The sequence below is a fragment of the Theropithecus gelada genome, chromosome 3, assembly GCF_003255815.1.
Source record: "Theropithecus gelada isolate Dixy chromosome 3, Tgel_1.0, whole genome shotgun sequence".
Classification (NCBI taxonomy): domain Eukaryota; kingdom Metazoa; phylum Chordata; class Mammalia; order Primates; family Cercopithecidae; genus Theropithecus; species Theropithecus gelada.
In genome coordinates, this window is record NC_037670.1 from 19,454,387 (window position 1) to 19,469,778 (window position 15,392).

The following is a 15,392-nucleotide window of genomic DNA, read 5'->3' on the forward strand; positions in this document are numbered from 1 at the left end:
GGCTCTCAGCTTGAACCTTTTTTTTTTTTTTTTTTTTTTTTTGAGACAGGATCTCACTCTTTTACCCAGGCTATGGTGCAGTAGCATGACCACGACTCCCTGCAGCCTCAACCTCCTGATCTCAAGCGATTCTGCTGCCTGAGCATCCTGAGTAGCTGGGACTACAGGTGTGTGCCATCACACCTGACTAATTTCTGTATTTTTTTGTAGAGACAGGGTTTCGCCATGTTGCGCAGGGTGGTCTCGAACTCCTGAGCTCAAGTGATCTGCCTTCTTTGGCTCTTCCAAAAGTGCTGGGACTACGAGTGCGAGCCACCACACCTGGCCTTCAGTTCTGTGTTGAATAGGTGCGGTAAGAGTGGATATCTCTGTCTTATTCCAGTTCTTAGGGGAAGTGTTTCTTCTAGCTGCCCATTTTTATTTTTAATGAAATGTCCCAGAATGCTCTTTAAAAGGCTCTTTCTCTTCCAATCTCATACAAAAATTTTTCCTCCTTGAAAATTCAAGCAACCAGTTGGCTCTCTTCACATCCAGCCTTTCTCATCACTGCACTTTTCTGACCACCCAGGCATTTCCCTTGTTCACTGACTACTGGCTTGTTGGTGTCCCCCTCCCCATTTCCCGCTATCTTGAATGACTTGAACATGTTTAGGGGTGATTCATTCAACAATCTAATTTCAAGGTCACATGCCCTTCTCAGCTGCCAAGATTTGCTGTGCCCTTCACTGTGGCAATAGTCTGCCTTGGGCCAGACCCTGCACATGGTCATCAGGTGGACTGTCTGGTAAACACTGCTCTAGCACTCAGGCAGTACCTCCTCTCCTCCCTGCCTCCTTTTCCTACCATTGTTCCCTCTAAACTGCAAGACCTCCTGCTCCTCCTCCTTCCTCCTGCTGACACCATTGCCTCCATGGCCTCCCCTCCCACTAGCTCACCCAGCCCCAGTGTCCATTACATTTCCTAATGCTTTCAACCTTGGACCAGCCCAGCCATCCTCCTTCTCTGTTCCTACAGCTGGGGCTGCTTAGTGAGGTTTGGGAAGAAGCTTTCCTGTGTGCACGGACTCTTGTCATTTCTCCTGGTTTCCAGCACCTTGGGATCCTCCTCTATGTCCTTACTTATCTCCTACTCATTTCCATAGTGGTGGAGGCAGACCTCGGGTGTGACCCTCACGGCCTCCCTGCTCTGCTCTTCCTCTGCAGGTGGGTGTCCCAGCAGGCGGCTTTACTTCCTGCTGTACGGAGTCAAGGGTATGAGTGTGGCCACCTCAGCTTGGCCCTCCCTTGTTTATTCCACTCACCTTTGCTTTTTCCTTTTACATGTCAGAGGCACATATGGCCTGGATGTGTGTGTGTATGGTGTGGGTGTGGATGTGTGTATGTGGAGGGGGTTGGGGGGTTGGGATGTATTTTGTGTGTGGTGTATGTGTATGTGGGTGTTTTTTGGGGTGTCTGGTGTGTATGGTGTGTATGTGTTTGGGGCATGTTTATGGTGTGAGTGTGAGGGAATGTGTGTGGTGTGTGTGTGTATATGGTGGGGGAGGTGGGTGTCATGTGATGTGTGTGACTGTGGTGTGTCTGTATATGTGGGACTATGGGGGATTGGGATGTGTGTATTTTGTGTGTGGGGGGAGATGTGGGTGTGGTGTGCTTGGTGTGTGTGGCTGTATGAGGGGGATGTGTGTGTGTGGTATGTGTATGTTGGGGGATGTTTGTGGTATGTATATATATGTGGAGGGTATGGGGTATGTGTGTGTGTGGAAGGTGTGTGGGGGGATATGTGTGGGCATGTGTGGTGTGTGTGTGTGGGTGTGGCGTGTGGGGGTGTGTGTATGTGTGTTGGAGTGTGTGTGGGGTGTGTGTGGTGTGTGTGTTAGGTGGGTGATGTGTGTTTGTGGGCTCTGTCAGTCAAGGCTGGAGCAGTTGGTGCAGTCAGCTGGTGTGTTGTGTATGGTGTGTGGGGTGTGGTGTGTGTGGTGTGTGTGTGATCTGTGGTGTGTGATGTGTGGTGTGTGTGTAGTGTGTGATGTGGGTGTGTGGTGTTTGGTGTGGGTGTGTGGGCTCTGTCAGGCAAGGCTGGGGCAGTTAGTGCAGTCAGCTGGTGTGTGTGTGGTGTATGTGGTCTGTGGTATGTGGTGTGTGTGTGTGTGGTGTGTGTGGTGTGTGTGATGTGTGGTGTGTGTGGTGTGTGTGTGGTGTCTGGTGTGTGTGTGGTGTGTGATGTGTGGTGTATGGTGTGTGGTGTGTGTGGCGTGTGTGTGATATGTGTGGTGTGATGTGTGTGGTGTGATATGTGTGGTGTGTGTGTGTTGTGCGATGTGTGTATGGTGTGTGGTGTGTGTGCAGTGTGTGTGGTGTGCACAGTGTGCAAGTGGTCTGCGTATGGTGTGTGTGTGGTGTGAGAGATGTGCGTGTGGTGTGTGTGTGTGCAGTGTGTGGTGTGTGTGGTGTGTGTATGGTGTGGGGTGTGGTATGTGTGTGGTGCAGTGTGTGGTGTGTGTGTGGTGTATGATTGTGTGTGTGTGGTGTATGATGTGTGTGTTGTGTGTGTGTGGTATGTGTGGTGTGTTTATGGTGGTCTGTGTGGTGTATGATTGTGTGTGGTGTGTGTGTGGTGTGTACGTATGGTGCACGTGCTGTGTGGTGTGTGTGTGGTGGGTGTGTTGTGTGTGTGGTGTGTGATGTGAGTGGTGTGTGGTGTGACCGGTGTGTGACTGGTGTGTGTGGCGTGGGGGGTGTGATGTGTGCGACAGGTGTGTGTAACGTGTATGTGGCGTGGCGTGTGTGATGTGTGTGGCGGGTGTGTGTGACTGGTGTGTGTGGTGTGGTGTGGAGTGTGTGCTGTGGGGTGTGTGTGTGTGTAATCTTCCTGCCTCTGTATTGAGCCTTCCTCTGGGATGTGCCCTGTTGCCTGTCACCTCTTGCTCCAGTATTTCTAGCACTCCTGCTCCACTGGCTCCTGTTCAGCCTTTTGTCTCCCAGGCCATGGCTGCCCTTTCAAACCACTAGCCACCCTGGGTTTATCATGACATGTTGCATTTTCCCAGAATGCAGAGCTGGCTCATGGTGTATTCCTTCTGCTTCCACTTGAAATCCCTGTGGGCCCTGTAGGTCAGTGGTGGATCAGACTCAATTCTGCCATTGGGCCACACGTCCATCTCTTTTGTGGCAAACACTCATAGGGTTGTACATGGGACATTGTTGCGACTTGGCCTCTGTGAGTTCTTTCAGTGGCATAGCCTCCCCAGCCATATGGTTTCAGGCTGTTGCTAGTTCATCTACCTTTTTAATGAAGACCCTGTTTGTTACTCTCCAAATCTAGGAACTTCCAGCATATGGTGGCTAGACACACCAGCTGACCTTGGAGACCCCTCAAGGTGGTTGGTGCTGCTAGCAGGCTGGCTGGATTCTGTTTACTGTAGTGGTTGTAGCTTTTCAATCTTGACAGCCATACCTCACGGGTAATTTTCCCCATTCCCGTCAACCTCTCAGGTGTCTGCTGGAAATGGCCACTTGACAGAACTGTGTGCAGGGTGAGCTGTGTCAGCCAAGGCTGGGGCAGTTCAGTGCAGTCAGCTGGTGGCATGCCCCCAGCAGGGTCCTGTCTGTTTCTTCTCTGTGTATTTCTCCTTAGTCATTCAGCCATGGGATGACACATGTCAGGAGCGTCCCGCATCGTCACTGCCTCAGTCCATTTCCTTCCCCTCTGGCCACTGGTCACCCAGGCTTGTGCTCCCAGGGCCTGGTGTGGGCAGGATTTGTGCTGTGCCTGGACCTTGGATTGCGGGGGACCCTGAGTGCTGTCCTGGCACTGAGCTGCATGTGGAGGGCCCAAAGTCTCCTTTCTGTGGCTATTTCTCCACTGCTGCCACGTGACACTGGCGTTTCCATTCACCTTGACACTTGGTAACACTTAGGCAACTGCAATTATTATTATTTTTTATATTAGATTTGTGGATTTCTCCAGCCTTTCAAGTTTCCCTCCCTTTTTTTGTACTTCCTTATGGAGGCCAGGTTATTTTTTTTCCTCACTGCCCATGCTGCCTATGATTTTACCGGTCCTTGTTGAGTAGGCCATGAAAGGCCTTTTCACATCTTTGCTAGTGGCTCCTCAGGTCAGACCTGCTGGAGGTGTTATTGAAGGGGATGGCGGAAGGCCCAGAGTTTAAGGTGGTTCTTCACCTGGAGTGAGGAGAGAGGCCTTCAGGGCGGGAGCTACCCACATTCCTAAATGGTCACTTGGTTCTCAGGATGACGCTCTCCCTGGATTTGCAGTTGGGGTGCAGTGTCTATGACGAGACCACCTCTACTTTTACCAAGCCGAGGTAACTGATATAGTGGATTTCACTGTCAGGGGCCGGGGAGTATTTGGCCTGTGTGGGACAACAGTGGCTCAGCAAGGTTGTCTCATCCAGGCACAGGGTGGAGGGTTACAGAAATGCCTCTTGGAGTTTGGGCTCTTTACGGTTCCTGTTTCTTGAAGTTACTATTGGTTTATCCTCGCCCAGCATCTTCCCCAGGTGTCACCAGTAGGATGTCATCAGTGAGAGTATGGCTTGTGAGAAGTTTCTGGGTTCTTTGTGCAGTTGACTTCAGAAGCAGCTGTGAGCTGTGCAGGAAAAGCAGCTCACCTCTGTGGGCAAATCAGGGTGATGGTATTGTCCCACCTCTCTGTGGAGTAGATGTGTGGCTGCATCTGCAGGGCGGAGCCACCCACAAGCTCCTGTTTTCCAAAGAATTTGTCTGGAATAGTCACAGTGCAGATTGTATTTTTCAAAGATGCTTCCAGAAGTGTTTCCACAAAATGTCTTAAGACAACAGCAGCCTTTTAGAACTAAGTGTGGAGAGGAAGCTGTAAAGCTTGTACCACACTTTGTTCACTGGTTGCTTTGTCTGTCTGTCTCCCATTTCCTGTAAACTTCTGGAGAGTGTTGAGTCCAGGACAGAGAAAATGCTCAGTAAATGTTACATGATGAGTGAGAGCAAATCGCCACTTTCTGGGTGTGGTTCTCCCTTGTTTGTTATTAAAAGTTCTACAGAATGTTACTGTGTATTTTGGTGGCCCAGTCCCTTTTTCACATATGTATTGGCTGAAAAGAAATCTTCAAACATGATGGAGTTTCTAAACAGTTTCCAGTCAAAGCTTTAGTAATTCTAGATAGGAAAGTTATCATCAGGAATCTTGTAAGATAATTTTAAGACATTGCATTACCGTTAATTGTTCTGATGAAGGAAGTATGTTTTCAAGACAAACTCTATCTAGATAATGTTCAAATTCCTAAGTTTAGAGTCCTCATCATTTCCAGATATTAACAAAAGTCAATATCTGGAAGTCATATGGGGCCTGTGAACTAATGTGTATTATTTCCAGGTGGTACAGCTTTCAGCTGCAGTGTGCTTACCCGTCACTGAATTGGTCTCTGTTGAGTTATAAATTGGTAGATGGTACTGTGAACATCAGCTCTTCTGAAAGGCATTTTTGGGTTTTACCCTTTCTAGTTTGGTCATTCTGTGTACATTAAAAAAAAACTCATATAACTAAGTCATTTGCTTATTTGGCCTTTTCCATAAGGAAAAGGCAAATAACCAAATACACAAATAGGCAAAAGAGAAAATCAGGCAATTTACAGAATAAAACACGCAGCAGCTTCATAAACACGAGAAAGATTCTTGCTCTCCATAGTAATCAGGGGAAAGCAAATTATAACCCATAAGATGCCTTTTCAGTGCCTCTCATTGAAAAAAATCACAGTCTGGTGATTACAAGCTTCCGACTGGACGTGAAGCTACAGTGAAGCTTACACCTGTCCATGTGCTGCTGGAGGGTATGTGGAGCCAGCTGGCCTGCGTCTGTGGAGGCTATGTCTGCACATGCTGAGGACAGAGTCCCCGTCTGCATGTGTACTTCAGAGAACGTTTTCCATAGGACACCGGGATGCTTGTACAGAAAATGTTATAGCAGTGGTGTTTATAATAGCACAAACTAGGAAGTTACCTAAATGTCCAGAAGCTGGAGAATAGATAAATAAATTGTGATTAGTTAAAAAGTTGGCATATATCAGTGGAAATAGGTTGGAGCTATAGAAATCAACATAAATGGATCTCGCCATGGTGTGGAAGGTTGCCTGCAGTATGCTGCTGTTGATGCAGACATACAAAGAAAAATGATTCTGCACCTAAAGTATTAGCACTGCATGGCTAGTTTAAATATCAGACATAGCTGTGGTTACACCTCCCTGAAGCACACCTTTGGGTAGCGTTCACAAAGGGAATTCAACTCTGGTTATAGGGTTTCTTTCTTAACCAGGGGGGTGAGTATTGTATTATTCTTTATCTCCTTTTGTATGTCTTCATTGTAACATAATATATATGAATTAACATACAGACATTTGAGGATGACATGGTAGAGACCACAGGTTTTTAGGTTCTAACTTGACTGAGGAAAGAGTCACAGAATCTAAGTCTGTTAGGTCATTAGTTACTGTATTCGGTCTAATGAAAAATTGGTAGGCCTCTTAAGTGTCTGTCAAGAATAATTTGGTCTAAAAATGTAGTATTGCTGTGCCAGTTGCTTTCTCAAATTACATGCAGTCTTTTGTAGGAATTTTATTACTTATTGTACTGTAGAATTACTTTATGGTGCTAATTTGGCTCTCTTCGGTTTTGGTCAGTTTAGCATGACTGACTGGCTTGTTTCTGGGCAGTGAACTTCACAGATACTACTTTTTCTTGCTTATTTTTATTGCTAGTTTGTTTTGAAGTACTGGGTGTGTTTATTCTGTTACTCGTAGGTTACAAGTTATATTTTCTTTCAAGATGAAGAATAAGGTGGTCAAGTTGTCACTTTTACCTTTAGTGACTCAGTTGTGTTGGCCTATGGAGGAGTGCTGTCTTGCTTTTCACACTTTGAGCTTGTTCAGCCCCGAGACCTTGTGTATTTAGGTAAAGAGAATTTGCTTTTTATTGAAGATGAGTTACTCGTGTTGCTTATGTAGCATTTCGAGTTCACCAGTACTTTTATTTTAGCCATCTTTTCAGTTCTTTTAAATGTCAGATGGATCTGAGATGATCGAGACTGCAGAGACTGGGAAGTTGCTCTTTTGGAGCCCATTAGCCCCATTTATAACAGGCTTTCTGCTGAGGTTTGTGGTAGGAAGCAGAATTTGCCTCCTTTTTTTTTTGTCATTGGAAGGAAAAGCCTAACTCTTAGTACACTAGTTTGAGAAGTAACATTTTCTTTCTTTCTTTCTTTCTTTTTTTTTTTTTTGAGACTGAGTCTCACTTTATTGCCCAGGCTGGAGTGCAGTGGTGCCATCTTGGCTCACTGCAACCTCTGCCTCCCGAGTTCAAGTGATTCTCCTGCCTCAGCCTTCTATAGCTGGGACTACAGGAATGTGCCACCATGCCCAGCTAATTTTTGTGCTTTTAGTAGAGATGAGGTTTCACCATGTTGGCCAGGCTGGTCTCGAACTCCTGACCTCAAGTGATCTGCCCGCCTCAGCCTCCCAAAGTGCTGGGTTTACAGACGTGAGCCACTGCACCTGGCCAAGAAATGACATTTAATATTTCAATACTAGAAGAGTAAAATGAATGGGCAGTCTCTTTAGACTTGATAATTGGAAACTTGATACACTATTTACAGATATTTTTGGTTGGAATAGAAATATGATATTAGACAAAACACTTGCATAAGAAACAGAATCTTTTGGGTTTATTTTTTTGCTAACTCTTGTGTGACCTAGTGTGACCTAGAAGTCTTTGGTCTTCTGTGAGATGTATCTTGGCAGTGACGTGAGGTCTCAGGTGGCGACATGGTTGTTGTAAGTATGTGTTTTGTTTTAGCTTCTTAAGGATAACTGATTTTGACCAAATATAAAAATGTAAAGACCTCTGCCAACTTGGGAGTTGTTTTTGCCACCTTAAATCTAAATGGCATTCAGCAAAGAATTTCAACTGGCCATCTTTTCAGAAGGTTGCCCTATATTACAGTTATTACCAGATGCTAGCTTTGCTTTTTAAGACATACAAAAGATTGGTTTATCTTATTTTCATGCTGTAAGGCAGAGGTCAGCAGACTTTTTCCATAAAGTGTCAGACAGAAAATATTTTAGGCTCTTGGGGTCATATGATATCTGTTGCAGTGACTCAGTTCTGCTGTTACTGCCTGTGTGAAAGCAGCCATGGGCAATATATTTAATTCTAAGGAATTCCACCTCTCTGGGTTTGTGATCTGAAGCAGGAAGTTTTCTCTTCTTGGAACACTGGATTCGACACCTCACTAAATTCTAGTTAAGGTCCTAAATTTTCCTCATGAACACTACATTTGAGTAGCCCTTACTACCTCATTAAACAGGTTACTAGTGAGTAGCTTTTGAATGCGTGTAAAAATTGTCAGTGAAACTTGGAAGAACTTGCAGTGTGGCTTATTTTGTAGCCCGCTGGGATGGTGAGGACCTTGTTTAGAGAACTGAGCACCCTGCTCTGGAGGATGCTTGCATAGCTCTGTCTTTTCTGGCTCCATAGCATTGCCAGGGACTTTGAAAGTGCCCATGGTCAGCCAGGGACGGTGGCTCACACCTGTAATCCCAGTACTTTGGGAAGCCAAGGCAGGCGTGTCACCTGAGGTCAGGAGTTTGAGACCAGCCTGGCCAACATGGTGAAACCCTGTCTCTACTAAAAAAAAAAAGTACAGAAATTAGCCGGGTGTGGTGGCACAGGCCTGTAGTCCCAGCTACTCACGAGGCCGAGGCAGGAGAATTGCTGGAACCCGGGAGGCAGAGGTTGCAGGGAGCCGAGATTGCACCACTGCATTCCAGCCTGTCTGTCTCACTTGGCCACAGAGCGAGACCCTGTCTCAAAAAAAACACCAACAGAAAAAGAAAGTGCCTATGGTCACATGGGAGAGAAGGAAGACCTTGGCTTTTATATATTTTGATCTTAATCACTGGCAGTTGATTCACTTTTCAGTAAAAAATTTGAGTCCTTATTGCATCCAGTCTTACTATACTAGTTTGTGAGATGATAAAGACAAGGCCGGGAGCTTGCTTTTGACAAAATTTAGTGGGGAAACCAGAGATTTTAATAGAAAACTATAATAGAAATTTTCCATGGCACGCATGTGTTACATGTACCATAGTATGTTTAGTTAGTCCCTTAACAATGAATTTGGTCAGTGTTATGATTTTTTCCTTTTGCCTTAGGCTCCAGTATGTCTTGGCATGGCACTGTTAACCAGTTCCATCTTTATTTAAAAATTTGGACTGGGCACAGTGGCTTGTGCCTGTAATCCCAGCACTTTGGGAGGCTGACGTGGGAAAATTGCCTGAGGCCAAGAATTCAAGACCAGCGTTGGCAAGATGGCAAGACCTCATCTCTACAAAAAATTGAAAAATTAGCTGGGTATGGTGGCACGTGCCTGTAGTCTCAGCTACTCAGGAGGCTGAGGCAGGAGGATTGCTTGAGCCTAGGAATTCTAGGTGGCAGTGAACAATGACTGTGCCACTGCACTCCAGCCTGGGTGACAAAGTGAGACCCTAGCTGTAGGAAAAAAAAGTAAAACATTAAAGTTTTGCTTATTAGGGCATTTTTTATATATTTTTTAAAATATTGAATTACAGTGTTAAAAAATATGGGCTACTGGGCATTTTGATACTCCCTTAAATTTACACCCAAAGCAAGTGGCTTACTCTCCTCATCCTAGCCGGCAGTGCTAGTTCAGTGTTTATTTGATAGCATGTGTAGTGGAGGTGGCAGAAGGTAGGTTGTGGGGGCTCTGGACTCTGTTATCTTTTCCTGAAGAGAATTATGTGTGTTCTAGCTAGTCGTCAGCTTTGCCTGACTCATACCTGAGCTCTGGCTCCCTGGACATGGTCTGAAGCAGAGCTGTGCCTCATTCCTCTGCCTTGCAGCTGTCCCTCTTTCTCTGCTTTACACTTGTGTCATTTAGAGGTCAGAACCTTAGAGGGTTTTCGTGCACACTTCAGTGCTCCCTTGTTCTGAAACCCTCCTTTCTAGGTATCTTCTTCCCTTTCTTTCCACCCTGGTGACCCTGGACTCTGTGGTTTTACTTCTGAAACTGGGCATCCCCAGGTTTCTGATTGAGGGCTGGCTGCCTGGTGCTGTGTAGCCCTGCCTAAACCTCAATATATTTGCCCTCTTTATCTAAAAAAAATTCTTTTTTTTTTGGTGGGGGGACAGGATACTGCTCTGTCACGCAGGCCGGAGTGCAGCGGCTGGCACCATCACAACCCTGCAGCCCTTGACGGCCCCAGGCTCAAGTGATTCTCTTGCCTCAGCCTTCCGGGTAGCTGAGACTATAGGCATGTGCCACCATGCCTGTCTAATGTTTTTTTTTCCTGTTGTTGTTTGTTTTTTAATGAAGTGATGGGATCTTTTTGTGTTGCCCAAGCTGGTTTTGAACTCCTGGGCTCAAGCAGTCTTCCCATATTGGCCTCCCGAAGTGCTGGGATTACAGGCATGAGCCACCCCTCTTCTTTCAAGGGGGGCACTTCTCCTCATTTTCTGCCTGCCTTTGGCTGCTTTCCATTCCCCTTAAATGGTTCCTATATTTTGTTCAGAATTTGTGATTCTTACTAGTGGGACGGTTAGTCCAATGCAAGTTATTCTGCGATTGCTGCAGCTATTTTTTTCTGGAATAAGTATTTAAGGCTGTGTGTATGTGTGTGTGTGTATTTCACTAGCATCACAAGTTTTATTTTTGTATATTCATTCTTGTTCAGTTGCCCAATTTTTCTCATAATTTCTTTGACTTACTCTTATAGAAGTGTACTTTTAATTTTCTTTTTTCGTTTTTTTTTTTTTTTGAGACAGAGTCTCCCTCTGTCACCCAGGCTGGAGTGCAGTGGCGCGATCTCAGCTCACTGCAAGCTCCGCTTCCCGGGTTTACGCCATTCTCCTGCCTCAGTCTCCCGAGTAGCTGGGACGACAGGCGCCTGCCAACGCACCCGGCTAATTTTTTGTATTTTTAGTAGAGACGGGGTTTCACCGTGTTGGCCCGGATCGTCTTGATCTCCTGACCTCATGATCCGCTCACCTCAGCCTCCCAAAGTGCTGGGATTACAGGCGTGAGCCATCGCGCCTGGCCACTTTTCTTTCTTTTAAAATTAGTATTATTTTTAATTATTATTTTTGAGATAGGGTCTTGCTCTGTCACCCAGGCTGGAGTGTAGTAGCACTATCACAGCTCACTGCAGCCTTGACCTCCTGGGCTCAAGCGATCCTCCCACCTCATCTGCTCCAGTAGCTGGGACCACAGGGGTGTGCCATCACGCCCAGCTGTTTTTATATTTTTTGCAGAGACGGGGTCTTGCCATGTTGCCCGGGCTGGCCTCCAACTCTTGAACTCAAGCCATCTGCCCACCTCAGCCTCTGAAAGTGTTGTGATTATAAGTGTGAGTCACTGCACTTAGTCTATTTTCTTTTCTGTTAATGTAGCTACCTCAGCCTTCTCTTTCTTCTTTTTTCATTAGTATTTGATATATCTTTTCCCATTCTTTTACTTTCAACTTTCCACAAACCTTTTTTTTTTAAGAGTCTCACTTTGTTGCCCAGGCTGGAATGCACTGGTGCAATCTCACTTCATTACAACCTCCGCCTCCTGCGTTCAAGAGATTCTCCTGCCTCAGCCTCCCTAGTAGTTGGGACTACAGGTGCACATCACCACATCTGGCTATTTTTTTCATATTTTTAGTAGAGACAGGGTTTTGCCACGTTGGCCAGGGTGGTCTTGAACTCCTGGCCTCAAGTAATCTGCCTGCCCTGGCCTCCCAAAGTGCTAGAATTACAGGTGTGAGCCACCACTCCTGGCCCGTTTCTGGAGACTTTTGTTTCAGGTGTGTTTCTTTGAAACAGTCCATGGTTGCATTTTGTTTTTCCTTTAACAATCTATAATCTATGCCTTTTAATAGGAATATCCTGTTCATTAACATTTGTGATTAATGAAGTAATTGGATTTATTTATTCTGTCATATTTTGTTTTTCTTTTTATTATGTTTTTTCTGTTATCTTTCCCTCCCTACTTCCCTTTCTCCCTCGCTTCCTCCCTTCTTCCCTTCCTCCCACCCTCTTTCTTCCTTCTGTCTCTCCCTTCTTCTTACTCTTTTTGTTCCTTTTTTATTCTTTCTTTCAACAGGGTCTTACTCTGTTATCTTTCTTTCAAAGTCACTAAGTTCTGAGTTCATTTTATTCTTCTAGTGGCTCGAAAGTTTACCCTTGTTTCTTTCAGTGATAGCCCCTGTTTTACAGCATGATTTGATGCATTTGGTATACGTGAAAGTAATTAACGTCTTTCTCACCTAAACAGTTGAAAGATCTTAGAATGCTCTAATATTTACATCCTGGATTACATGGATTCATGGACTGTATCTTAGCTCTGTTGAAAAGTTTCAAAAATCCCATAGAGTAGACATTTTAATGACTGCTTTTACCCCCCAGTGTTTACTTCTGTACACTCACATCCCTTTACTTACTCCCTCCTGGTATCTCAGAACATTCTTCTGACGTCATTTTCCTTTTTCCGAAGTCTGTCCTTCAAATTCTTTCAGTTCAGATCTGTTTGTTTAAAAATGTCTGAGATTTTCTTTGACAGTATTTTTACTTTACCTCTTTTGTTGAAAGTCTTTTTGCTGGGTTTACAATTCTGTGTATTGTTTTCTCTTTATACTTGGTAGATATAGAGAGCCTAGCTTTTGGTGTAATTACTCTTTTATAGGTAATATATCCTTTCTCTCTGGCTGTTTTACAAAATTCGTCTTTAATTTTCTAAAGTTTGATTGTGATGTGTGTAGATTTGTATTTATTTTGTATCTTTCTTGAGATTTATTTGTGCCTCCTGAGTCTGAGGGTTTATATTTACTCATTTCTGGAAAATATTTTTGAAATATTTTTTTCCTTCATTCTTTCTGTTCTTTCTTTGTGGACCGTATTTGGAAGAATATTGAACTTTTCATCTTCCTCTCCTTGTACTTTAACCTCTCTTTCATCTGTTTTTCTTTCTTGCTGTAGTTTCTTAAGGTCTATTTTTCTGTTTAGTATTTCTGCTTTTCCATGTGTCTAATTATCCTTGAGTTTTACATTTTAATTATTGTTTTCCTTTTTTGTAAATTCTGTTGTTATTTTTCAATTGGCTGGTCATTCATAATAGTAATCCTAGCTTCTTGATTATATTTTTACTTTCTTTTAAAATTATCTTCACCCATTAAACGTATCAGTTTTCTATTCTGCATTTGATACTTCTAGTATCTGAAAAATTTTTGGTTCTAGCCCTGTTATTGGTTCTTTGTGCTGGCTGTTACTCACCTGGTCTTCTTTTTCTCATGAGTCAGATTATGATTTTTGTTATGAACTCTCATTTGCTAGTATGTATTTGGGGGAATTATTTGAAGACCAGGTTGAGGATCCTTTCCTTTAATGTCCAGGAAGCTGGGGGAGCTTCTTTCCCACTCTGTTTTATGTTAAAATTACTGGCCTGGGGATTTTGAGGCCTGCCAAAAAGTGAATTCCTGCTAAGCTTGGAAGTTTTGTCTCTTCTGGTTTCTGCAGGGCCTGTGCACTGAATGCCCATGTCTCTCTGAGGCTTTTCCCTCTGTCCCTCTGCGTGAAGCCACTGTAACTGAAGCTCTAGTCTTTTGGAATTGTAGCATCTTTTGCACTTTCCTCTGAGATTTTGTGCTCTTACTTTGTTCCTGATCAGAGATGTTTTCCTTTCATTTCTTGCAAACTCATTCTTTATTTCAAAGGCTTTACAAAAATATTTGTCTAGCCTTTTTATTGCTGTGCAGTGTAAAGTGTTTGGGTTCTCTGTATTTTGCAGTATTTGCAGAAACCGAAGTCCTGTAGTTTCTGGCTTTCACTAGACTCTGCATTGCCAGCCACAGTTCAGTCCTGAAACAGCTTGTAAAGTCCTGTCCTATTCAGTAAACTGCTCTGTTGGTTGTGAGGGATGGTTGGGTTGTAGCACTCTTCGTTCCTTGTACTGTGATTATGCAGTCCTGTGGCCTGACCTGGCTACCTGGATGTCATGTGTGATGTTCGTTGAATGAAAATATGTCATTAGGTTTTAGATGGCTGAATTGAACTTTGAGAGTACAGTACTCTTACAAATTGAGAGTAACCTGTATATTAATGCAGGATTGGTCATAAAAGAGATGAATCAATAAATATGGTTTGTGAGATTTCCCGTGGGACCCTCTCTGCGTTCGAGACTCTTGATTATGTGAGCGTATGAAAGGCGGTATTATGTGATATCATTGCTGAAGTTTCCCATTTTCCTGTAGCCTCACATAGACAGATATTACTTCACATACGTTATATTACAATGCTCATTATCCAGATTGTAGAATTGGACATCTAAAATGTGAGGGAATAACTAAATATGTTAAGTTCCTCTTAACTAGGAGATATGTTTAGGGTGAAATGTAGTGTGGATGGAGCATTCCAACACCTTTTTCTTTTACATTTCAGGCTGATGCTGATGTCCCTGTACAATGTAAGCATCAATTTGAAAGGCCTGAAATACATCAGCGAGAGTCCAGGATTCATCCCGTTGCTGTGGTGGCTTTTGAGTGGTAAGCAGGGTGGTTATCTCTACAGCTGCTTGTATGGTTTATGCAGTAGTCTTCCCTTATCCACGGGGGATACGTTCCAAGCTTCCTAGCAAGCTTCCTAGCAGATGCCTGAAACCAGAGATAGCACCAAACCCTCTATATATACTGTATTTTTAAACATTCATACATCTGTATGATAAAGTTTAATTTATAATTAGGCATAGAGATTATCAACAACAATAAAATAGAACAATTATAATAATAAGCCAGCACCGCTACTCCTGTGCTTTAGGGCCATTATTAAGTAAAATGAGGGTTACTTGAACACCGTTGCTGTGGTACTACAGCAGTTGACCTGATAACCTAGATAGCTACTGAGTGACCTAAAGGGCGCATAGCATATGCTGGACAAAGGGATGATTCATGTCCCTGATGGGATGGAGTGGGATGGCAGCATGAGATTTCATCATGCTATGCAGAATGGTTTGCAATTTAAAACTTAAGAATTGTTTATTTCTGGATTTTTCCATTTGGTATTTCCAGACCTTGGTTGACTGTGGCTAACTGAAACTGTGGAAAGTGAAACTACAGATAAGAGGGGCCTACTGTATACCTGTTCTTCTGTAGCTGAAGGAAATTTTTTTTTTTTGAGTCGGAGTCTCGCTCTGTCTCCCAGGCTGGAGTGCGGTGGCCGGATCTCAGCTCACTGCAAGCTCCGCCTCCCGGGTTCACGCCATTCTCCGGCCTCAGCCTCCCGAGTAGCTGGGACTACAGGCGCCCACCACCTCGCCCGGCTAGTTTTTTGTATTTCTTTTTTTTTTTTTTTTTT

At 44.1% G+C, this 15,392-nt stretch overlaps 1 protein-coding gene across 1 annotated transcript in view; it reads left to right on the forward strand.

Moving 5' to 3' along the window:
* The window catches only part of HSF2BP (heat shock transcription factor 2 binding protein), a 115,722-nt gene that overhangs the window by 48,948 nt on the left and 51,382 nt on the right, over positions 1–15,392 (forward strand). The window contains exon 8 of the mRNA XM_025380096.1: positions 14,481–14,584. Coding sequence (XP_025235881.1) covers positions 14,481–14,584 — 104 coding nt within the window. The remainder of the gene's footprint in view (positions 1–14,480; positions 14,585–15,392) is intronic.